Raw genomic sequence first — 26,490 nt, forward strand, 5'->3', positions numbered from 1 at the left:
TGTGGCAACCAGTTCCCTAGTTTGCATATCTCTGGATTGTGGCAGACTTCCAGTTTGCTGTTTGTTGGCTGGCTGGCTGGCAGCCAGCAGTGCTGGCACAGAAAAATCATGGCCAATTAAATTCCTGCTCTGAGTTTAGTTGCATCATTTATATTATTTATTGATTGGCATTTAGCATTAAAACAAAGGGTTTATAATGTTTGTGCACGTATGTATATGATCCTTGTTTAATAACCACTCTCAGTAATTGTTTGAACTGGCTATGGCACTAAACAAATTGTACTTAAAATCAGTTCTTGAAGTTCCAGCTGTTGCAGGGCCTCCCAATCACATCTGGACACCAAGCAGCTGGCTTTTCTGACCACTTTAGTGTCCCACAGTCACCATCACAATTTGCAACCTTCCCTGCTGGCTTCCCATGAGCCAAGTCATTGGCAGCGCTGGCAGGAAGTCAGATGTCACGATCACATGAGGTTCTCACTTAATGACCCACATGGTCCGTGGATTAATGGTGATAACTGGGGACGGTGGGAACTGCCATTACTAAGCAATGCAGTCAAATGATACCATGCTCCACGACCACATTGATTAACAATGGAAATTCTTGTACTCAGCTACCATCATTAAGCAAGGACTGTCTATAGATTTAATAATCCTAGAGTTATGGTGATAATTGGGACTGGAATTGCTGTCGCTAAGTGATGGGCTTGTAAAGCACAATTTCATGTGATTGCATCACTTAGCCATAATAATCCTGGTAATCTGAGTCTCAGGACTGTAAGGACTGTGCAAGAACACAGAAGTGCCATATTGTATGAGGGGTGCCGTAGTGGATGAGAGGTGCCATGGGTGGGTGGAGGAATGGTTTTGACAGGGCCAGTACAGGCTGTGCATGAGTGGGGCAGTGCAGCAGCTGGAAGAAAAAGCAGCGGGAACAATGTTCCAACATAATTGTAAACCTTCCTTGCCGACTTCTTCATTGACTTTGCTTATGGGAACCTGGCAAAGAAGGTTGAAAATGCCCATCACGTGACTGTAGGGATGCTGTGATAGCCAGACTTCAGTGCTGCCATAATTTCAGATCATCACTAAATGAATGGACATAAGATGCGAACAACCTATAGGGGATTTTAGTATACATAGTTTTTTTTAAATTTTTTTTTTTAATTTGATTTAAATGCCGCCCTTCTCCGGAGACTCAGGGTGGCTTACAATGTGCTCAGTTTTAGTATAGATGTTTTTCCTTCTTATAGTTGTGGCACACTGAACCAATATTCAGTTATGCATCATGATCCCCAGTCTTACTGCTGCTCTCTGCCAAATTCGTCACAAGGTAGGACACATTCAATATTTGGAAAAATCATATTAAAATTTATGGCCAATAGAGTCTGCAAGGTCAGATTCAGGTGACTCAAAGCGAGTCAAATTACAGTATTTCAATCCCCACAGCCCTCGCTTGGGAACTTAATTAAATACAGGTTTCCTCACTTGCCAATTGTAATTGGGACTGGCACTTCCTTCACTGAGCAAGTGAAACATGTCAAAAAGCTGAATACAGAAAAAAAGGTTGACAGCTGTATGAACTAGCCTTTACCAGAGTATAGGGAAGAGAAACCAAAAGAGAATTTATTTCATCATTTAGGGATAATATATTTATAATGTGTTGTGGAGCATAACATTCATAGATTGTCGGTATTTGAAAGAGGTTGCCCAATAACGTAATATTTGAATTCCCTGACATTTACACATGTCTGTCTATAGCAATGGCATGTTTTTCCCAATATTAATTTATGTAGGTGTAGAGAGCAAAGGAACCTCTTCCCTTCTCGCTTGCTTCAACTGCTAGGAGGAAGTGAGAAAGTTTCACTGGGCCTTACGAATTACTTGTTGTGGTTTTGACTCATATGTTCTCTGCATTGCCTGTAAATTGCTGAACATGTGCTTCTACTTTCCTTTCATTTTCAAGAGAAATGAAAAGCTTTAAATTGCAGTTTCATTTTTCTTCTTTCAGCAGCAAAACCAAAAATATCATTTCAAGTAATGCTTTAAAACCAGAGTGGTGGTTAAGGGATTGTACTAACAGCAGAGAGACTTGGATTCTGGTCAAGTCATATAATCTCACTGAGTGGTTTTGGGTAGCTGCTGTCTCTCAGTCCAGCCCTCTTCACAGAGTTGCTTTTATAGAGACAAATAGGGAGCACCAAGTGTGGTGCCCTGAACACCTCTAAATAAGATGGGATAATAGACAAAAAACCAAACTTATTCCACCAGACATCAGAGCAGTGTGAAGAGAATATTTGCAGTTTAGGATTGAACTTTCAACAAGAAAACATGGCTAGAACTCATTTATTTATTTTTATTTATTTATTTCGTCAAGCATGTATTAGATAACAGATATAAGTATGAACATAATTATGAAATGGATACAAATAAAAGGGAACATTAGGATAGGGACAGTAGGCATGTTGGTGCACTTATGCACGCTCCTTAAAGACCTCTTAGGAATGGGGTGAGGTCGACAGTAAACAGCCTAAGGGTAAAGTTTTGGAGGTTGGGAGAAGAAACTACAGAGTCAGGTAGTGCATTCCAGGCGTTGACAACTCTGATACTGAAGTCGTATTTTCTGCAATCAAGTTTGCGTGGTTTACTATAAGTTACATAACTCACAATAAACAAAAGTAAGAGTGTACTGCTTCAAAGGTTTGGGAAATAATCACTGCTATGACTGTGGAGTCATAGCAGTGATAGAATTCTCCAATCACTGTGGAGAACTTGATGCTCCCTTGGTTATTTGCTTGCACATGTTTCATTACCTGATTAGTAACATACAGCCTGACTAACAACAAATCAGGACTGTAACAGCCTCTATGTAGACACACAGGCAAAAGACTTGCAGAGCGCAACCATGAACATCAACTAACAGTCTGAAGGCACAATGAAAACCCTTTAATTTCACAACACATGGATAGGATTGACCATAGTTTCAACTGGGAATCTGCAGCAACCTAGACCAAGCTATATCCAAAAAGGCGAGGGAATTCCTGGAAGCTTGGCACTTAGACACATCACTCATCAATAAACAGATAGAAACCACATTTGCACACAAATAGAGAAGCTAAGAAGGAAACAAAAAGAGCAGAATACAAAAAGAGCAGAATACATCCTCTTCTGTAGTCAATACCCAGATAAAAAGAATTTACACTAGATAAACAATCAAGCAGAAAACAATACCCAGATCAGCGGTGAAATGCTCCCTGTTCGGACTGGATCACCCCCCCCATGCCCAGCTGAGCCGCATGATCATCAGAGGCTTTTCTACAACCTCTTCTGACAAAAAAATGCTTTTAAAAGTAAAAAAAAAGCCTCTGATGATCGCGTGGCTCAGCTGGGATCATCAGAGGCTTTTCAAAGCATTTTTTTCTGCAACCTCTTGGCCGAAGAAGTGGTAAAAAAAAAATGCTTTGAAAAGTCTCTGGGAACTCCCAGATGAGTTGCTGGATCGGCAGAGAGGTATTTTTAAAATGCCTCTCTGACGATCCCAGCTGAGTTGCCTGATTGGCAGAGGCTTTTCAAAGCATTAGAAAAAATGGTTTGAAAAGTTAAAAAAAAAAATTGGCCACGCCCACCCAGTCACATTAACCACCCCCCCACCAAGCCACGCCCACAGAACCGGGTAGTAACAAATTTTACATTTCACCCCTGACCCAGATCACCAAGAAACTACCGAGGAAAAAACTACACCCCTACCAACAGGCATGGCAAGCAAGTTATATAAATTGGGAGCAAACACCATACTCAGTGCCACCTGATGTTACCTAGGTGGGTAAAGTTTCTGCAAGCAAGTTCAGAGAGCACCAAGTCCTTCAGAGTCAGAGCAGTGATTGTTCCCCAAACTTTTGATGACCGTATACTCTTACTTTTGTTGTTTATTTTGAGTTCTAGCCATGTTTTCTGATTGAAAGTAGCTAAACAAGGTTGCAAAATGTTGCAAAACTAACAGAAGTAATGTCCTCAGATTGTGGATGGTTCTGTACTGCCTTTATGTAGCAGCAAGGTTGAGGTCATAAGGAAGAAGACTAGCCTCCAACCTCCTCTTCCATAAGCCCTCTGTTGCATATATCCAGAGCTTATCTACCTACCTGGGTATACCGACCATTACTGCTGCTACCACTTATCCATGGTGTAAGGTAAAGATAAAGGCAAAGGTAAAGGTTCCCCTTGCACATATGTGCTAGTCGTTCTCGACTCTAGGGGGCGGTGCTCATCTCCGTTTCAAAGCCAAAGAGCCAGCCCTGTCTGAAGACATCTCCGTGGTCATGTGGTTGGCATGATTAATGCCAAAGATGCACGGAACGCTGTTACCTTCCCACCAAGGTGGTCCCTAATTTTTCTACTTGCATTTTTTATGTGCTTTCGAACTGCTAGGTTGGCAGAAGCTGGGACAAGTAATGGGAACTCACCCCGTTACGCGGCACTAGGGATTCTAACCACTGAACTGCCGACCTTTCAATTGACAAGCTCAGCGTCTTAACCATTGAGCCACCATGTCCCATCCATGTGTAACCTCCCTCTAATCTCAACATGTAACCAGGATAGGATTCCAACAGCTTATGAAACTTATTGGCAAGAAAGTGAATGAGTGAATGTATGAATGAACAAGGAAATAAATAACACAACAGAGAAATAAATTCTAGACATCAGCTTCTGGCTCTTCCTTTAAGCGATAGATTCAAATCACAAGATATAAATAGAATGAATCTTTATTTTAAAAAAGGAGATGAGAACAGAATGATTAAAATAACAGGCTCATTCATTCATTCATTCATTCATTCATTCATTCATTCATTCATATCCCATCTTTATTATTTTTACAATTAACTCAAGGCGGTGAACATATCAACATACCTCCCTCTTCCTATTTTTTCCCACAACAACAAACCTGTGGAATGAGAGAGTGACTGGCCCAAAGTCACCTATATACCAGTGGTGGGATTCAATTTTTTTTACTACCGGTTCTGTGGGCGTGGCTTGCTTGGTGGGCATGGATTGGTGGGCATGTGACTGGTTGGGCATGGCCAAATCAATATTGCTCACGTCAAGGGGTGTCTTGCCTGGCCCTCCCCTCCCAGCCATTCCTTGTCACACCCATCTCAACGTATCTATAGTTCTGTAAAAATGTTGTTCACCTATTTTCGCCTTTATTATCTACATACTATAGATGTACTTTCATGGACCACGGAAAGGAGGTAATGGCTCAGATGCTTTGCCCAAGAGTGTGATAGGCAACAGGCTTTTAAGGGACTGCCAGAAAGAAGTGGGGAGGCAATGTATTTTCCAAAGCACCACAAGGCAAAACAAGAAGCAATGGATGGAAACTGAATAAAGAGAGAAGCAACCTAAAACTAAGGAGAAATTTCCTGACAGTAAGAACAATTAACCAGTGGAACTGCTTGTCTCCAGAAGTTCTGGGTGCTCTAACACTGGAAGTTTTCAGGAAGAGACTGGACAGCCTCTCCCTCCCTCTCTCTGTCTCTGTCTCTGTCTCTCTCTCACACACAGAATGTCTGTGCTGATAATCGTTTTCTGTGAGATTTGTAATAATGGAGAATAAACAACAACAACAACAACAACGACAACAACAACAACAACAATAATAATAATAATGATACCATTAGCACCAGTCAATGGTATTTGTGATGCATTTTTGAATGTTTAGTTGACTGAGTTTCATGCTTAATGAATAAAGTAAATAATAATATCTCATGTCCTTGGGATGGGCTTGATAGGTGGATGAAAATGCCAAATCCAGTCTAAACATCTGGCTGTATGACCAACCATAATGACAACAATAATACTTTTTAAGCGTATATCCTGCAACAGTACTATTAACCCAATCAAACATCTTATCTGCCAACCCCAGGTTCTTGGGAAAGACTTGACAGGTTGATATAAATACCAAATTCAGTCTAAACAACTGGCTTACTGTGCAACAAATCGTAATACTAGATTGTATCAAATAGGAACCGGGTGAAAAAATAAAAAAATCATAATAGTAGCAGACAGATAAAGCTCCCAAGTAGCCGTGATATGAAAACTCCTTCAAAAGCAGTCATGTTCTTAAAGCAGTTCCTTCTGCTGTGTGGAATATTCTCTGATGGGAGGAAAAAACCCATGGATTTTGCTGCAGATCTCAAATACATGACATGGCCTCAAGAGAACAGGAGGAATCCAGCCAATACAATATTCTTATTCCTCAATCCTGAGAGAAGCTTCAATCCCACCTTTTTCTGGGAAAAAAGCCAGGTTGCCTATAATTGCCCAATAATAAATGATATGGGAGCCTGGGTTCTTTATCAGTTCCATGAAATTGGGAAAGAAATGTTATAGCTCTTCCAATCAAATCAAATATGCCAATTCATCCGTACCGAAACCCCTGGGATTAAGAAAGCTCAATTACACTAGCTTTTAAAATTCGGTCCAAATTTCATCCAATACCTTTTTTGGCCTTTTGAAACTTCAGATGGCAGATGGTGAATGAGTCTTCCAAACATGTTTCCAAATATGTTTTAGTTCTGTAGAATTGACTATAAGGAATGTGACATAGCTATCCATTTCATTAGCTCACTGCAATTTAAATAGGTGAAATGAAAGTTACCGGTAGATATATTCATCAATAAGAAGTCTAGAGTTTTTCTCCTGGAGATGGCACAGAGTTAAGAAGGGGACACATCAGAGCACAGGATAGAATATGTAAGTGGGAATGCAGATATATGTACTTGTTATCTTTACATATAATTAAAGTTAAGGGATTAATAATTGCTGATGACATAAGGCTTAAGTAAGAACTAAAAAAACATACATGAGCAAGTGACTGAATCGAAGGGAAGCCAGAGGAAGTTATGTTTTGATGGAACTGGAGAGAAATTAAAAACCCTCAGTAAATAGCAATGGTTTGCAATGGTTTGCAGAAATGTTTGCATAGTTCTACAGAATGGGATTGGTATCTATGCACATATATTTGTGCCTTCAAGTCAGTGTTGACTCCTGGCAACTGCCTGGTGAGGATGAACAATTTTTTGGGCAACATTTTGGGAAGTGGATTGCCAGTGTTTCCTTCCTGTGGTGGAGAAACAGTAATTGTCCGAAACTCATCTCAATGGCTTCATGCCTAAAACAGGATTAGAACTCACAATGCCCTGATAATGTTACCTAGTTCAGGTAATGAAATATCTGCAAGAAAACAAACAAGCTCAGAAAGCACCAAGGACCCTGTTCTGACCCAGCTCCCTAAACACGACAAACCCTCTGACGTGAACTCAAAAGATTCCTTGATTAGGAATGTGGGTGGCCCTGACAAAAAGTTTCTCTCACAGACTAACAAGTCCATCCGCCCGGAAGATCAATAGTTGTCTGCCACACCTATTCATCTCCACCTCCTGCCTTTTATCCCCAGAGCTAGGGTGGGGCCTCACTAGCAGCAGTGGCTCTTCCTTCCCCAGGAGAGGCCCATGGCTTTCCACTGCTCTCTTCTTCTCTGCCTTCTGCGCAGCCACACATCAGGCACTGGACCCAGCTGTTCCTCCTCTTCTTCATCAACCACCTCCAAATCTGGGGGCTGTTACTCTCCAACTGAGGGCTGACGGATGGCCCAGGCTCCGTCTCTGTATCTCTCTCTGCCAGCTCCATTCCCTGTTCCCCCTCAGAGCTCCCAGGTTGCCCTGATGCTGATCCTGACTTTCACACTTCCTCTTCCTCCTCTGATTCGGCTGCTGGAGGGGCTGGCAGCTGACATGCCACAACAGAGCCCTCATTTCAACCCTGAGCTACAAATATTTTCCTTTATTAGAACTCACAGTCTCTTAGTTTCTAGCCAGGTATACCAAACCTGACTATACCAAACTGATTAGCTTTTATATATATTAGCTTATTTATCTATTTTTTTCCTTACTCTGCCTTTCTCCTTTTTCTTGTCATGAAAACAGAAGTGTTATACTATTCTGGTGAAAGCTCTCTCTTTGTATAAACTAGGGTTTCAAACTCGCAGCCTGTGGGCCAGATGTGTCATGCGCTGGTCACGCCCACCCCAGTTTAGTGAATGGGGAAAAAGTCAAGATACGTCACGTGATGACGTGACGCCGTGTCAAGCTTCGTTGTTATCTCCAAATAAATGAATTTCCAAACATCTGATCTTTGAGGAAATTTTTCTCTTTATTGAGCATAACGAACTGACCCTGACTCAATGCGCAGTTAGCACTGAACTTTGCCCCCCCAAAAAAACCTCTCTTTCCGGTTCCCAATTCTCTGCGTCTCATTGGCCATCTTCCATGCCACTCTCCTCATCCCATCTCCGTCAGTTCACAGGAATGTCCCCCCCCCATCCCATCTCCGTGGAGACAGTTCTTCAGGGGAATTAAGTAGGTGAAAGTTCAAGCCTCTCCTTTCCTTCCTTATGGCAGCTTGGAAGCTGACACACCGTGAGTTTGACACCTCTGGTATATGCACAGTTACAAAAGGGAGAGAGCTTATGTTTTAATAGCACCGCTCTGCTTTCTTCATTTGCACCCCCTCTCTCTCCCATGGAGATGCTTCTGCCTGGAAGGTTATTAGTATGAAGAGTATCTACATGGGTACCAGATTATTTTCTAAAACAAAAGATTGTAAAATTCACCTTGCACACTGGGCTATGCATGGAAGCTGCATGGAAGCATACATACATACAGTCCCACATGACGAGCTATTTAATGCTAAGATACTGCTGCTCAGGGCTGTCATCAGTTAAATAACTTATTAACATTCTGAAAAAGCATTCCTCCAAATAAAAGTGTTCTATTAATATTCGTTTTAAAAAAATCAGTATCCTTTATGATCAGTAACCATGATGAACACATACCTTAAGCACATATATGTCGTATCTATATAGTGTCAGTTCTTAGATTTCCATAACCCATGCATCGTTCTCTATCACATATATAATTCCCTTGAAAACACTGTTTGCAAAGTAAATACTTATACATTAAAAGGACTGTTTGAATATCAGTTACTCAGGTCTTTGAGACATTTAGTACCTGTGCTAATTGCTCCTTGTACACTGAAGAATACACACATATTCATTTTCGCCAAGAGCCAGACAGGACTCCCTTTGATGGCAATGGAACTATTGGGAAATATGAGCAAAATGCAAACTACATTGTTCAGTCACCTAAAAGCAAAGGAAGCCCTGGGATTTTATTTGCAATTACACTTGCCACTGTGCAGAGTATGATGCAACTTACTCATTTTGTCTGAATTATCAAAGCGCTGTTGCTTGTGAGCCAAATTTTGTAGGCTAGTGTTTGCTGCAAACACAGCTGCAGGCTGTGCATATAGATGTTTCAATTTTATGTCTCACATTTAATTTCAAAGAGCACTCTATAAACATAGTGGCTTTTTAAAAACAAAAACACTGCTAAGCTCAAAATGTTCTGTAAAAATTCATAAATTAAGCAGTGAATGAAGGACTGCTTATTTGTTTGCTCTAAAGTGAAAGTCAATTATTTCTATCAGAAGACTTCCCTTTGTAGTGCATCCAGATGATAATTTCTCCATTCTCTTTGAATATTGAATGTTATCAGTATCAGCATTTTTATATACGTTATCTGTTTTAGCACATTAATCCAATTTTAATTTCAAAATGTCTTGAGTATAGTATTGAAAGATCTCGGTTTCACTTTCTGCATAGAGAAATTGGGGCTACTACATTGGAATTAATAAAAGTCTTAACATGAATGAAAATTTGAAGTTAAGTGTATTTTAGTTTTGTATCAGAATGTCAAACATTTTGAAAACAAGAATGGCAAGTCATCTTGTTATTACCTTTGAAACATGGTATTATGGTGCTAGACAGTATCCCTCCAATTTTGCAGATTCTTAGCCACTGTTGTTGATCTTCAGGGAAGTGTTACATTGCTAAGCCTAATTTGCATTTGCCATACAAACACTTACTTTGCATTAAGACAGTTCTCTTTGGGGATTAAAGACGAAATAATGATCTGAAACATTAAGGGAAAGGAAATAGTTACAAAATGTCAGTAAAAATAATTTGTAATTGTAGAATAACTGCTAAAAAGAGAGTCCAGCAGTAATACAGAATATGTGTAGTTTAGTTTTTAACTATTTTGGGTTCTTGATGTTTTTTCAGCATGTTTTCTTATAGATGTTTCATGCTAGGTAGCACCATCAGTGCCTGGGAAAGTGAAATTTGATGCTGATTTAGATATAGTTTCTTGTGCTGCCAGTCTTGGTTAGGACATGATTTAGAATAGAGTAACAGAGTTGGAAGGGATCTTGGAGATCTTCTAGTCCAACCCCCTGCCCAGGCAGGAAACCCTACACCACAAATAGTTATCCAACATCTTCTTAAAAATTTCCAGTGTTGGAGCATTCACAACTTCTGGAGGCAAGTTGTTCCACTTATTAATTGTTCTAACTGTCAGGAAATTTCTCCTTAGTTCTAAGTTGCTTCTCTCCTTGATTAGTTTCCATCCATTGCTTCTTGTTCTATCCTCTGCTGCTTTGGAGAATAGTTTGACTCTCTCTTCTTTGTGGCAACCCCTGAGATATTTGAACACTGCTATCATGTCTCTCCTAGTCCTTCTGTTCATTAAACTAGACATACTCAGTTCCTGCAATCGTTCTTCATATGTTTTAGCCTACTGTTCCCTAATTTCTTCTTTATTAACTTCATAATTAGAGTCTTGGTTTTTTTTCTTTTCTTGATTCTTTATCTGGTGCTGTCTCCTGCTTACCTGGGTGTTGGCTGTGATGGAAGATAAGCTCTGGGCTATATGTCTCCTTCCTTGATTTATTAATTGTATCTTCTCAATAATGTGTAGATGGGGGTCCATTGATGGTGATTTGTTTGAATGCTAACTTCCAGGGGAATTCTTTGGCATTTGGGGATTTGGCTTGATGTTGATGATATCAACAGTTTCCCAGTGAAACTGAGTGCATTGGGAACTTTAGGAATTTTCATTATGTCTTCTGACTGCCAGTTGGTGTTTGCAAACATGCTCTCTAACCTTCTACCTGTCTCTCCTTCATATGGCTGATAAAGAATGCCAGACTTAACAGAATACAAAGCAAAAAAAAAACAACAACTCCTCGCAGACAGTGGGGGGAAAAATCTTCACCAGTATGACTGCTGGGTTTAATTTCTTTCAGATATAGTAGGTCTTTGTAACAGATTCACACTAGATGATAGCATCTGACAAATTGTTGCTGTTCTTGGAATCTGAACAAGGTTAATCCAGATGACTCTTTGAAATTCTACAGCTGTGGAGATCTTGGTGCTCTTGATAAGATATGAAGGTTCTATGACCAGCTTCTGGATAAAATCGGCAATATTAACAAGCATAGGCAATTCAGTATAGACTGTGGATTTAGGAGCCTGGAGGGAAAATAGTTACTTCAGAATTGTTGAGAGAGTGGCAAGAATGACTAACAACATTGATTGTTGGTTATGTGGGCATCTTTCAACAGAATTAAGAAATGGAATAGCATCAGAAGGTATTCCCCTTGATCAGGAATAGGAAAACATTTATCAATTAATAATTGCTCATAGTTACACAGGACTACCAAGAGCTTCACTTGCTTAGAAAAGCCCTGAGGCAATTAATAGAACTGAACTGTATCAACTCTGGGGATTTGTTGGGTAGTTAAAGCAAGATTGTGTTTTTCTAAACCAAAAAATGATCTGGCAACAACAACAAAAAAACTCCACCTAGGTTGGTTATCCATGCCTATAGTTCTTGTGTGGGTGACAAGTCTTAAAAATTCTATCTCATAATTTATTTATTTATTAAATTTTTATACCGCCCCCTCTCCCGAAGGACTCGGGGCGGTGAACAATAATTGGTTTGTCACATGCACTTTGGGTTTTGTGGTGTCAAATTCCTGATATTCTTGATTCCTGTGGTGGCGCAGTGGTCAGAATGCAATATTGCAGGAAAATAAGAAAAAAATATTCTGCCTCTGCCTACCAGCATCCATCGGTATTCATCTGGCTAGCGTCCTGTCAGTGTGTGAGAGAGTTGAGGCTGTTTGGAAACTGAAACAGTATTTACTGTGTGGGCAACAAGGAAGGAGACAGCAAGGAGCCTGGGTGTGGCTTAACTGTGCAGCACTGAGTCTGTGCAGAGCTGTAAACTAGTCTGCTGCTCAAAACTGAAATTCCTCTCCTCTGCTTGTGTTTTGCATGTTGGAAAACCTGCTTTTGGTATTGTATATTTCATGTGTTATATATAAAGAGAAATTATTGAATCCTGCTGAATCAGTTACTTGTGTGTGCTTTCTGGATGTGATTGCTGCTGCAAACTGAGTCCTTGCAGCAAATAGCGAACAGCCAGGTCAGCTTCAGCACATTATTGCAGCCTGATTCAGCACGAACAGCTGACTGGCGGGTGGATCAGCCTTCCAAAATACCCCCAACCAGCTGTTCCAGACTGCAGGGATTGCCACAGACCATCGCCGCTTCCATGCCTCGCATTATTGGCTACATTCGGTGTATAAGATGCATCCAATTTTTCACCCTCTTTTAGGGGGGAAAAAGTGTGTCTTATACTCGGAAAAATATGGTACTTAGTTTGGAATCTATTCCTGAGCATCAATTATTCTGTATAGAATAAAGCTTTGCAAAAAATTCTACATCTGGTGTAATTTCAGTTGGGTGAACCACACCAGGCTAAGAACCCCCAACTTTTCTGGGACAATACTCTGAGTTTGATTGTTTGCTTGCATTACCCAGCTAGGTAACATAATCAGTGATAATGAGATTTGCTGCCTGTTTATATATAGTAGCTTGTCCTGATTGTGTTGGTAGGGATGTTGTTTTCTTCTTGGTAGTTTCTAGATTAGTACATTATATTTTTTGCTTGATTGTCTAGTGTTAATCTTTGCATATCTAGGTGTTGGCTGCTAGAGAACATGTTTTGTTTTCTTCTTAGATCTATCATTTGACTGGTGTGTAAATGTGGTTTACACACTGTTCAAACACTCACTCACACTGATGATGTTAGATAATGAACATCTGCAAGGGAACAACCAAACTCAGATAGCACCAGACACCATAGTTCAGCCTTGGATTACAGATATTCTTATATTGGAAATTTTAGAGCTGTTAGCGAGTTTTGGAAGAAAGCAGTAGCAAAACATTTCTGTCACACTGGCCCCAAAGTCACAAAAGCCATCACTATTCAACATTTTAATATTTTTAAGTGGGACAACCCAAAGACCATGCGAGTATCTATACAAGGGGGAAAGATTTTATTTTTTTACTAACAATATTTTATTGCTTTTATTCTTTTTTACTTGTTTGACCATTCCTATTCCCGCTGAAGAAAATTAAATACCTTAAATAAATTAAGGGTTTTTAAAATTAATATTTTATTGCTTTTATTCTTTTTTACTTGTTTGATAGCCAATTTTGACCATTCCTATTCCCGCTTAAAGGGATGCGGTGGCTCAGTGGCTAAGATGCTGAGTTTGTCAATCGAAAAGTCGGCAATAAATCTTGGACTCCTTTCTCTCTCTTCTTGAGAAATTAAATCATCGGAATGATTTCCTGCCTTCACTATCTTCTCCTTCCGAAGAGTCTGGTTGCTCTTCAGCAAATTTATTTTCAAAAAAGGATGAGCAAGTTATGCAACCCTGAAAAGAATTTAAACAGACTTTATGACTAGGCAATCCTTATTGACTGTAAAAGCAGTAAAATCTGTCTCCTGAATATTGAACATCTCTATAAAACAAAGTGTGAGCTTTGTAAAAACAGCTTTTGAAATTTCTGTGGAGAGTGATGCAGATAAGTTAGCAGCTCTCACATAAACTCAAAACATTAGCACTCAGAGTCAACAGGCCATGATTAGGTGACAACAAACTAGTGGAGCAAAACAAATCAAGATAGGCACGAAGGTGGTCAAATACAGGGAGAGACTTTGCTACTACATTCCACCATACTCTTAAACACAACTGCATTATTTACGCTACTCAGATTGCCTTACAGATTGCGCAGTGGACGCTGACTCACTGGAAAAGTTGTTATTCTATCACATCCTTCCAATAATAAGTGCAAATCTTTCTATCATACCCTCTAGGCATGTTCTAATTTTTTTGCAGGACACAAAGCAGTATTATTATCAACATTGTCTGTAATGATTCAAAATCTCCCAAGTATTCTTACTTTTCAATCATGTCTACCTTCAGCTTTACCAACTACTGCTAAGGAGTGCTCCTATTTGCTTAAGCCTGATTAATTATAATTATTTTCTTTCTGCAGAATTGTTGGGGGGGGGGGACTGCAGATTTAATAGATACATTTCGATGTTATTTTGAATTACGAATTCAATTGGTTCAAGCTCGAGTCCCAAAGCTCAAATTTAGCATTCCTGAATTTAATAATTCTAATCCAGAAATTTTCAATGCATTCTCGTCTTTCTTTTATTTGTCTCTTCTCCCTTCATCTATCTTTTTTTAAACTGTTCTTTCATTGGTTTTGAGTCTTACCAACATGCTTATGTTATGTGTGCTCCTTGTCTAAAAACTCCTGACTTGATCCTTCTGTTTATCCTAACTTCGGCCAGGGTCTCTTTCCTGTATCTGAAGTTCTTGAAAGAATAGTTCTTTCTTCTTGCTTCACTTTTCTGCCAAAAATCTTATAGATCTAATTCAATCAGACTTTTATGCAAGATACTTCTGAGACTTGCCAAGTCTAGCTTCCTTACAAATGGGACTTGCAGCATGCCTCGTCTGTCAGATCTGATGAGATGGCAGATATAATTAGGGAAAGGTGTTATTTCAGTTAATCTGAAATAATGGCATGAAAGGTTTTAAAAGTCAAAATCAGCCCTTTGAACTGCACCTGGAAGCAAACTGGCAAGCAATGCAGCTCATGGAGCAGAGGTATAACATGTATCCTTTTAGAGGCACGCATAACTGCTTACGCTGCTGCATTTTGCACAGGCTGAAGCTTCTAGATTCTCTTTAAGGACACCCCATGTAAAGCACACTGAGAAGTTTAGTTTAGTTTATTTGATTTATATACCGCCATACTCCCGAAGGACTTAGGGCGGTGAACAGCCACAAGATAAAAACACATAAATACAAAATTTTAAAACAGAATAAAACCGAATTAAACAATTTGGCCGAAGACAGATTTAAAACACCCCAATAAATTAAGAACGAATTAAAATTCGCGTTTTAAAAAGGGAAAAATTAGGTCAGGCCAGCCTGATGGAATAAAAAGGCCTTGAGAGCGCGGCGGAAGGTGCATAGATCCGGGATCCTCCGTATCTCCAGGGGGAGTTCATTCCAGATAGTAGGTGCACCCAGCTCCGACTAGGAATGCATGCAACTTGTGTACCACATGAAGTGGTGTAAAGGTCTTCCTCACCATAATTATCACCCGCTTTTTGAGCAGGAGGATCCCCAGATTGCACACGTCTGTCTGAGGCAGCGCCAAACCCATCCAGCACCAAAGTTGGCACAGTCCTTGAACTGGCAGATCTCAAAACTCAAAGCCTGTCTTGACAGTGCTCAGCTGAAACCTATTGTTCCCCATCCAGATCATAACAGCTTCCAGACACAAGAAGACAACTTAATTTAAATTGGCAGGGTCAGAGATATATTACTGCCAACCCAGATATGTAGTCAGGAGCCTCTGACAGGGAGGTTGCTGTGCAGCAGGGAAGTGTGTGATGGAATATAGTCTGGATTTCCAAGAAGGATGGGTTGCTTTCCAGAATACAGAGGCAGTGGAATTTGTAAAGTTTGGTAAGCTAAACCAAAGGAAAATGGCTAAAATGGCTTTGCCCTAGCTATTCCCGGAGTACCTCTGTAGTTTTGCAAATAGTTGCTTTAGTCTAGCAAGTTGTATATAAGTGAAGACAATAAAGGAGACTACTCATAAGAAACTCCATGTGCCATTTTTGGTGCTTGGGGCCGACTTCACTTTTGCCAGACTAAAGCAACTATTTGCATAACTACAGATATAGCTATGGGAATAGCTAGGTTTAAGCCATTTTAACTCTCTTCCTGCAGAAAAAGGCTGAAAAACAGCTTCTAGCCCAGAGCAGTAACTATATTGAATTCTACTGTATAGTGCAATATTAATGCAATATCAGGGGTTTTCAATTCAAGTGTATAGAATGTGAAGGATGTGTGTTTTTGTTTTATTTATTTTTTATGGATAACGTATACTGAAGATGGCATTTAATTTCATTGTACGAGGTGTAATGACAATAAACTAAACTAAACCCATTGTCTATGCTCAATGAATGCAGAGTAACAAAATGCAAATGTTTAAAATGATCGACAAGTACACAGATATTTTTTCTGGTAATGAAAATAATAGGATTTCATATATGGTGAAATATATACCATTTAAGTCATCACATTGTTCCCACTAATCAACATGAAGACGTCGTAGATAGAATATACCCTGGAACTATTTCTTCTAGGCATAACTTAAAGGAAATACAAATAAAAGAATAATATATTTCATTTTACATATAATAACCGCAGAAAGGTTAGCTTTCGCGCAATGTTGGAGAAATACAAACATACCTTCCGAAAGTTTAGTAATTGAAAAAGTATTTGACTGTGCTGAAATGGGTAAATTAACAATTGAACTGAAAGGACAAATAGATTCGGAATACTACGCAATATGGGAGAAGTGATATAATTGGAGTAAGAACAGAAAAAGAAGAAAAGAAATAGACAAAATAGAAGTAGAATTAAAATGTATAGTAAAAATGTATAGAGTGTATTTGAATTGGAATGTTATGATATGTATATGGTTGCAGTTCTGCATAAGATGAGTAAGATTAGTTGTAAAAATGCAATAAAAGTATTAATTAAAAAAAAACAAGAAGACATTGTATGAAAGAAATTTTTAGTTTTTATTTTACATATTTATACATAAAACTTTCAAGGTAACTCTTTCAACCCAACTGCATGTTAAATAGCACATCTAAAAATGAACTTTCGGTAGTCAACATTCACAAAATGTTGAAAACTGAGTAAAATATATATATATATATTACTGAAAGCTACAAGTTCACTACGAGGCAGGCATGTATGTTTTTTCTTTTACTTGTATAGCACCTTCAAATTACAGTCTCATTTGTTTAAAACTATGGTGAAATGATAAAAAGTAGTCAATGGTAAAATACTGTTTTAACTTAAAAGTCTCTAAATAAACAAAAATAAAAGTTAAACTATCCTCCTTCTTTTCATGTTTGCAATGTTTATAAGTATTGTACATTTTGTTCTACAGTAAGATTATTGACATGTCCAATATTTAGTGGCACAAGTAAAAAAAACCCTAAACCAACAGCAAATAAATTAAAAAAAGCAATTAGGCCAGTCACCGGACATAAAGCTTCAGATAGTAGGGAGCAATTCACCAAGCACTCTTGTGCATCCACCATTGTTTTAAGGAGGGGTTCGTGCAGGGTTCCTGGTGCTTGGCAGATTGTGCCCAGAATCAATGGCTAACACGGATTTTTCATGTGCCAAGTGTAGAACATCAGTGTTTGTACAACCACAGAAGCAAAAAAGTTCGAGTCTGTGTTTTTTAGTTGGATGGCTTCCCATTTTATTTTGTTGGCATTTTCTCAGTCATGTGCTTCTGCTGACTTTCAGCATGTCTGGAGAGAAATGGAAAAAGCTATATTATTGCATAGAAACACAACAGAAAACATTTTTTTCCATTTTAATGTAAAACAACTGTACAGAAGAATTATCTTGGGATAGGAAAGACAAAGAAGTTAGTCTTACACTGTATATTTATAAATTTAATACATACATACCTATACCTATACGTATATCTATACCTACCTATCTCTCTCTCTCTCTATCTTTAAATGGCCATATCCCAAGATTACTGATTACTTTAAAATGTGTGTGTGTGTGTGTGTGTTTGATGCATTAATGTTAACACACATTTTGTTTTAGAAGGCTAAAGAGAAAAAACAGCTTTTGCTTTCTTCTTCCAGAGATTAATCTTGTTAAGATTCATAGTCTAGAACAACCCTTCATAGTCTAGAACAGGAGTGAGGAACCATGGCCCTTTGTGAACTTCAACTCCCAGAATTCCTAAACCAGCCATGCTGAGTGTAAAGGTTCCGACTAACAAACCCAAGCAAATCAGAACTCTGAGGCCAAGCACTTCCTCAAAGAATTTCTTTATTTGGTAAATCATATCGGCACACTTGAAGGAAAGCCAACTCTGACTTTTCCCATGGTTACAGTATAATTAAAACCAGTAATGAACTCTTTGCCCCAGTGTCATTAGTTGTCACGTTGGTGGGCTTCTCAAGTATTCATCTCCTCCTTCCTCCATTGCCCAGGAGATGACCTTGGTTCTCAAGAGAAAGCTCTATGTTGTATCTCGTAATATATTCCAACCTTCTCCCCCCCTCCCAGACAATGTGGTTATGTTGAATCAGGAAAATGGCTTCTGCCAGGTTCAGTTAGGTGTTGACATTGAGCCAACTATGATGCTGGCTCAGGAATTCTGGGATTTAAAAGTTCACAACTCATACAAGGGCCATGGTTCCCTACCCCTGGTCTAAAAGAATACCACTGCTAACCAAAATGCAACAAAACCACCAATAATGTAGAAGAACATGAGAAAGAAACAAGTGTAGAGTAGCAGAATAATAATGTGCCTGAAAGAAACTCGGGAAATCCAAATTAAAATCCTTTCCTCTTCAATCTTTCTGACTTGTCTCAGTTTAGGGTTCACAGAGGTAGACAGGGGAGATAAAAGACACATTTTGTACCAAGGTGTTGCCTTGGATTTCACCTGGCCTTGACATACCCTCCATTATATCTGCTGCCAAATTGAAACTCATCCCAACCGCCGCCGCCCCCCCCTTCCAAGAAGATGAGAACAAAGAATCGCTTCTCAGCCTTTTGGCTAAGATCAAGTGTTGTTTTCATGAGACTTGCGTAATCTTTGTCATCAAAAAGAAACAAGGGTAGAAATCATTTTTTACTTTGTTTCTTTTGCCTAAACCAATTTAAGAGCTGCTTTGGTGCTGTATGATCATGTTGGGCCATTTCATACTTTATTTCATCTATGAGGCAACCCTCTTCATCACTCAGTGATAAAATCCAAAGTAAATACTGCACACTTTTCCTTCTCATGAACAATAGCTTACCATGGTACCTATCAAAATTACCAGCAAGTCTGGAATAGTGGCTGTTCCACTATTTTTTTCCTCCAACAAATACATTTATGGCAGAAATATTCTCAGGCCTGTTACATTTTGCTGCCGTTGAAGCGAATACCAGGAAATACACAGAAATTGTGGGTTTACAGCCTGGCTCCCAAACATTTTGATGTTTATGAGCCAAGAGCACATAAACATTAGCACTTTTATCTCAACAGGGGAGAACAACTTATAGCTCCAGGGCCGCACCTATCCTCAGATAACTTCAGGTGCTTTCTCGAGAGCAAGAGTGTCAAACTGATGGCCTCCGGGCTGGATGCATCACACGCAGGGAAAGCTCCGCGAAGGGAAAAAACATCACAAAACATCACGTGATTGCAACATGATGAGGAGAGTTTGACACCCGTGCTCTACAATTATTCAAAGTTTGGACCACGTCAATTTTGAATATGAAAGAAATATTATTTAATTCATGGGAATTATTGCACTAACTATAGTTTCTTTCTTTACTAGCCCATCATTCTCCTTCATGATTGAACAAATGTTATAATGCATTCACTGAAACAAAGAGACACAAAAAGAGAAAAAAAAATCTATAAAAAATTTTATTAAGTTTGATGCTGACTGGAGAATTCTGGGAGTTTAAGTCTATACTCCTTAAAGTTTAAAAAACATTGCTTTAGAGCTTTAACTGTCTGGAAAGCACATGAAGCCTTAAAGCATATTGGAAAATATACAACTGTAGCCTAAAGGCTACATTTTGCACTCTTTTTTAAGGAGTAGCTCCGCTCAAGATTGGCCCTAGCCAAAATGTATTTTCTGTCTACAAAAGTATATATCTGTCTACATCCATCCACCTCCACGCTTTGGAAATCCAGAATGTTTCGATATCTGTCTGGAAATGCATGAAAAGACACCAATGGTAAAACTGTATCGCGTATGTATTACTTAAAAGTGCATGAGTAATATACATTTTGGATGCTAGCACTGGAAACAAGGCATCCCGATTTGACTTCAAGAAATGTCATGAATCAGAGATTCACACTCCTATGCTGCTGGACTGTAGTTATACAGTCATAGCCATAACAGTAGCCAAACATTTGGAAATACTGTCAAGAGGCATAGTATTAGACATACTTGTGCAGATGTATTCCTTACTGCAGTCACATTTTGCTCATTTGATTATTTTGGAGGGAGGAGAGATAAGAAACACACATTACAGGTAGTGCTCTAGGTCAGGGGTGTCAAACTGAATTTCTTCAAGGGCCGGATCCGCACTGTAGTTCTCCTCTGCTGGTCGGGGGTGGGGAGGGAGGAGATGGGATGAACGCCTCCTGCAACACTTTGCTGGCCAAAACAGGACACGGGAACCCCCCACATCCTGTTTTGGCCAGCAGAGTGCTGCAGGAGGCCATCCAGGCTGAAAACGGGCCGCAGGGGGCCGAAAGTGCCCTCTGTCCCCATTTTGGCTGCCAGAAGCACTGCGGGCCGGTCCTTTGCTATTTTCAGGCTGGCCCTATGGGCCAGATTTAAGCACCCTGCAGACCGGATCCGGACCACGGACCTTGAGTTTGACACCTCTGCCCTAATTACAACAGTAATGGAATCTGCCCATCACAATCATAACTTGTGCTGATTGTAAAGTGAGTTGGTCATATCACCACCTTGACTTTATGTTCCTTTTTGTGGTGGTGGTAAAGTGAATCATTGCAGCCGTGCAAATGGATGAATTACTATGGGCACAATTTTGCTAGAAACCAGAAGTAAATGCTGCTTTTTGGCAAAACTATCATAAAATGTGATCATGTGATTGCAGGAAATGGCCATAAATGCAGCCCAGTTGCAAAAATGCAGTCAGGGGACCATGATTCCCACAACCATCAGAACTTCAAATCCAAGTCAGAAGTACCCTGCTAAGTGACCAGTTGTTAGTTGAGCACTACCTATATTCATGGCTTTATCTAAGATTTTGATATATTGTTGAGTTTGGATGTTTTCACATCACTTTACAACTAATTTTGAGGAAACAATTTGCAAGATTATATCAAATTGGACTATTATTTTCATATTTATTTATTAAAATATTGCAGCTGCCAAAAACTTCAGGAAAAGGTTTCTTCCACTTCCTATTATCTAATAATTTTAAGTGGCTAGATTAAGTGGCTAGATACTGTAGCTTGTAAATTTTATGTTATTTTACAATGGAATATAGTTCCATCTCATGAATCTGATGCTTTAATAACTTGTAGCGTAATAATGTTAGCTCTCCCATCCTGCTTAGTACCTGTGTTTCTAAGTCCCAAAGGTGTTTTTTCCAAAAGATAAGTGGACTTTCTTGGTGTTTTCTCTGAAAATGTTTCACTTTCTCATCAAAGAAGCATCTTCAGTTCAACTGAAGACGAGGCTTCTTTAGTTTCGAAGAAGCTTCTTGGATGAGAAACAAAACATTTGCAAAGAAAACACCAAGAAAGTCCAGTTGCCTTTTAGAAAAATCACCTTTGGGATAACCATGGCCTGGATGATTGAGAATTGAGCATGTGCACGAACTGTGCTTCTAAACTTCCAGTTTCGCTATACTGAGTTTCTATAAGAGCAGAGTTTCAAAGAGACCTACTCCCATTTAAGCAATTGTGAATAAATGTCTCCCTTGCAGACTTCCAGATTCAACAGGGAGTAATAGATGCTACTAGAGCAGTGTTGGCGAACCTCTTCGGCATGGGAGTGTCCACCAGAGACCAGAAGAGCAGCCACCTGGTGCGCATGCGCTTGCCAGGAAGGTGATTTTCCGGTTTCTGGCGCACACATGCGCACCAGCCACCTGGTGTTCCAGTTTCTGGCATGCATGCGCATGCGAAGACCAGGTGGCCGGGGTGCATGCGTGTGCCAGAAACCAGAAGATTGTCTTCCCGGAGTGCACATGTCAGGTGGCTGCTCTTCTGGTTTCCAGTGCTCCCTTGCGCGTGAAGACCAGCTGGCCGGTACACCGAAACCCAGAAGAGCAATGGGTCATGGCTCACGTGCCCGGAGAGATGGCTCTGTGTGCCACTTCCAGCACACATGCCATAGGTTTGCCATCACAGTACTAGAGTATAGATGTAGTGTCTGTATGAATGCTCCTTTATCATTTTTAAGCATAAATCTTTGAACAGGTTACCCTTTCAGCTCCAAACAAGACGAAAGGAAAAGGCGTCATTATAAAGCTCTTTAGCTTTTGTTTTTGTTTTAATTTAGATAGTAGCAATTGCCATCTAAATTTTAACTCTCTAATGGGAAATTGCTTTTTTTCAGAAGCTATTAGTAATTAAAGGGCACTTCTATTGAGATTGCAACAAGCGAATAGTTAAACAACCCTTTCCATGCAGCTATTCTTTTAAAAGTAAAATCTTTGAGATTGATATTTGCTACAAACCATTAAGAAATTTTCAGTGATATGCTTAATGTCTGTCCAGTTTTGTCCTTTGTAGCCACAGGTGTTTTTATAGCATTTGGAAAAATGCACTTCCAAATTTTGTCCATAGAGGGCATGCAATTATTTCTGTAGATATTACCCATTCCTTTTCTTACTATGTATCTGACTTTTTCCTCAACTTCAGGAAAACCCACATCATCATCATCATCATCATCATCATCATCATTATTATTATTATTAAAACTATAAACATATTAATGAAAATACTCAATTTTGAAACAGTGCAGTCTAATCTTTCCAGAGGCCTATAGATAAGAACCATTTGATCATTAAGTGCTTCAAAAATTGCCGAGAGAATATGGTGTGTGCTCACCGTATGTTACCGATAAGGCTCAGAAAGACATGCTTCAGTCTAACCTGGCATTCTTCTGGTTATATTTCTATTATGATTCTCAGATATCCTGGTTATGCATATTAGGAGAGCTGCAGTTTCAACAACTTTGAAGGACACTTCGAAAATCGGGAAAAGCTAGCTTAGATATTTCATTGCCTATAAAATGTGCCCTTGCAAGTATTGACTTTGAGTTCATATGGCTTCAACTTCAAAATGAATGTCTTGATGAATCAAGATAAATCTATACTTCCTTTTTTTTCAATATTCACAATTAAAATACAGCAGCCCGAAGTTTTAATGCAGAGAAATTATATATTTGAAAAGCATTTGGGTTAAAATAGGATGTGTTGTATGTACAACTCTCTTTCTTCACAATTTGAAGTGATTTTTCACTCCAAATCCTTCAGATCTTTATGAAACTTAAGAATTCAAAACTTCCTAGGTTCTCAGGCTACTATGTATAAATGTATTGGCAAGGGGGGTGGGGTGGGGTTTGAGAGAACAAGGGGCAATCTAAATGCATTTATCAAATTAGTCATCTCTAAATTACCCTGTCTAAACATTGGCTCCATCAAAAAGACCGTGTGGTTGAATAATCAATAGCATGACATCATAAATAAGCACTGAAGATACTGTGTGAATTTGAAGATGTTAGATCAGTGGTGGAGCACACAATATTACATGGAAGAAAGTTAAAAGAAAGGCAGACTAGCATATTTTGCTGTGAAATTACTACAGAGACTTTCTTAATGAGACAATCTGGGAAACATGAAAGTAATTGGAGCAAAGGACAACAAAGGGTTTACAAAAGGGGGAAAGAGAGTGAATATTGCACGAGGAGGGACGGATTAGAGAGATCTGGATAAACAGAGCTTTTTATTATATTTTACCTTGTCTGTAGCAATGGTGCTAAATTATCATGGCATTGATAGGGGGCCACACTGTAAGAGAAATATTACAGAAAAAAAAACATAGTTGGGTTTGCTTTGGCTCATTTAAGTCTTGGTTTATAGATGATGAATTCTTCTCTTTTAGGATTAAAATATATCAAAAGTCGAGGTGAAAAATTCAGCCAGAGCAAAATTAATCAATTTCAAGTCATTGTATGCATCTATTGGCAAAAACCTATGAATTAATCACAGAAACGCAATATGTATATCATGTAATTTGTGAATTTCCCTATCACATCTCCACTTCTTTTTCCAGAAAATTCTATCCTCTATTTGATTATTTGATAAATTAATGTTGGCACTATTACATGACTCTCCTCTTTAATCACTCAGAATTGGGGGAAAAAAGGTAAAGCTATCTTTAGAAACTTAACGTCATTGATCTTCTAGCCATTTCTGGGGTTATTTTGATTGATTTTGCTTCCTCAAGTCAAACAGTACAAAGTCATTTCTATGGCCAGCCATGGTTCAATTCTTTAAATAATTAACAGCAGCCTTCTGGTTGGATGTAAAATTCATTAGTAAATATATGTCAACTATCCCATGAAGCAAGAAGTAGGAAACAAAGGAACTACATGATCTTTTTAAAAAGGTGATTTAGGGCTCATCCTCAAGTTACCTATGACATAGATGTCCCACTGTTTTTAGAGAGTTATGTCCTCATAAGATAGCCTATGTGTTATTCCCAATTTAATGCAGAAGGATCCAAATTAATCCTTACAGTTCCAGTTCTTAGTGGTGTTTTCCATCTGCTTCATCCTAGAGCTTGTATGATCTATGATACTTCATTCACTACCATGGTGAGGATGTGGTTAATGACAGGCATTTGCTGACTCCCATTGGATTGTCAAGGCTGCAGTAGGCACACTGCTTAACTTTCAGTGACCACTGCCCTTCACAGCCAATTTAGCTTGGACTGAAAGAGAGGTTGGACACTGGGTTTCTGCTGGGGGAACTACCTACCTAATGCATGACCTGGGTTTTGTGAGCTCCTTATAGATACTGGTATACTATTCTTGTGAGAAACTGCTATTATTGAATTTGTGTTCAGCAGCTTATCAAAAGACTGTAACTAATCCTTAAAAAAGGGCTGCCAGTTGATTTTTCATGGATTCATTACAGGTTTTCTCTTATCAGAAGGATTTGTTGGGTTATGTTTGCTGTTGCTTTTATTTTGATGCGGGCGGGTGAAAAGAGAAGGGTGCCATTTTGCCTACTCCAATGCCATTTTCCGGTTGGGCTATCAGGATATTTCTGGTTGCCACCAATCACAGCTATTTACTGATAGCACTGCTCTCTCTTGCAGCACTTATTCCTTTGGTATATTTGGGATATACTGGGGTGAAATTCACAAAGAGTTGTCAAAAGTTTCCTCTTTGGGCCCAAGCAAAAGGAAGCTCAGTAAACAGCTGTCCAAAAATAGCACAGCTGGCTGACTGAAAAGGTAGATGATGAGCCTCGGATAAAGTGGATGGAACTCTTTTTTTGTGTGTAATCATAGCTTGTGTAACCTGCTTCACACTGCACTCTTTTGCTCTATTGACCTGGCAGCCATGACACTCATAAACCATGATTAGAAACAGTCTGGGTTTCAAGTTCTGGCTTTTTAAAGTAGTTTTTCAGAAGTTTACACAGTTCCTAGGGGCATGGATTGTTAAGGGGAAGACTTGCTTCTGCAAATCTGAGTCACACTGGATGACTTTGTTGCAAAGCTGCTCTGACTCATCACTTCAGCTAAGCAAGAGGCAGGTAAAGCCTTCATCCCAGGCACCCACTATACTTGCCCAAGCCTGTCTTCCACACCTCCAGGTGAGTGACTGGGGAAGCCTGGAGAAGCTGGTTGGAAGGTGACGCAATGTTAAGGGAACTCTCTAATTGCTGCTCTTAAATTGTCCAGTGATAAAAATGGAAGAAGCTGATAACTTGCAATCCCCAAAGTTGCACAGGTTATAGTTTAACAGTCCAGGCAGCCGAAGTATAGTAACACACTTTTCTAACAACAACTCGAGCATGCATATTAATGCAACTGTGAGAAAGAGCCCTTAGCAAGATATAGCAAAGTTAGGGGGAAAAAAACAATAGCGAGTTTATTGAGAAAGGGATGTGGCAGAAGTAGAAACCAACAACATTTGGCATTCTATGAGATGAACATCTCAAAACAGAACCTGCGCTTCAAGCAATTCTCTGACAACTTTTACTATTTCCCTGGCAACAAGATCTTCCCAAAGCAAAGGAGAGACAAAAACTGACAGAACTATTACACTAAAAGCAATTAGAGGAAATTCAAAGTGTTGGATTCTAAATTACAGATTGATTCAATGATTCAAGAAGCTCCATTAATAGCCAGATAGGGAAATATAAATCCCAGACAATTGTTTGATTGGCAAAATTTGCACTTCATCTTCTGATTTTAAAGGACAAAGCCACCCGCTAAATCAATACAAAATCAGGTACTAGTCTGGTTAAAAATAAAGTAGCAAAGCAAGCAAACAAACGCAGAATCAGAAACCTTACCAGCAATAATGACAC

General features: G+C 39.2%; 1 protein-coding gene across 8 annotated transcripts in view; it reads right to left on the reverse strand.

The window, feature by feature from the left end:
* Positions 1-16,909: 16,909 nt before the first annotated feature.
* LOC117678238 (schwannomin-interacting protein 1) overlaps positions 16,910-26,490 on the reverse strand; it is a 413,447-nt gene continuing 403,866 nt past the window's right edge. For 6 of the 8 annotated variants that reach the window (XM_034439112.3, XM_087872103.1, XM_087872104.1 and 3 more), the window contains one exon: positions 16,910-17,678. In XM_034439112.3, coding sequence (XP_034295003.2) covers positions 17,627-17,678 — 52 coding nt within the window. In that variant the 3' untranslated portion in view covers positions 16,910-17,626. Of the gene's footprint in view, positions 17,679-23,901; positions 23,953-26,490 lie in introns of all 8 variants that reach the window. The other 2 variants (XM_034439111.3, XM_034439116.3) reach the window with 1 other exon arrangement.

The sequence above is a fragment of the Pantherophis guttatus genome, chromosome 6 (assembly GCF_059756535.1).
Source record: "Pantherophis guttatus breed Tessera chromosome 6, ASM5975653v1, whole genome shotgun sequence".
NCBI classification, from domain to species: Eukaryota; Metazoa; Chordata; class Lepidosauria; order Squamata; family Colubridae; genus Pantherophis; species Pantherophis guttatus.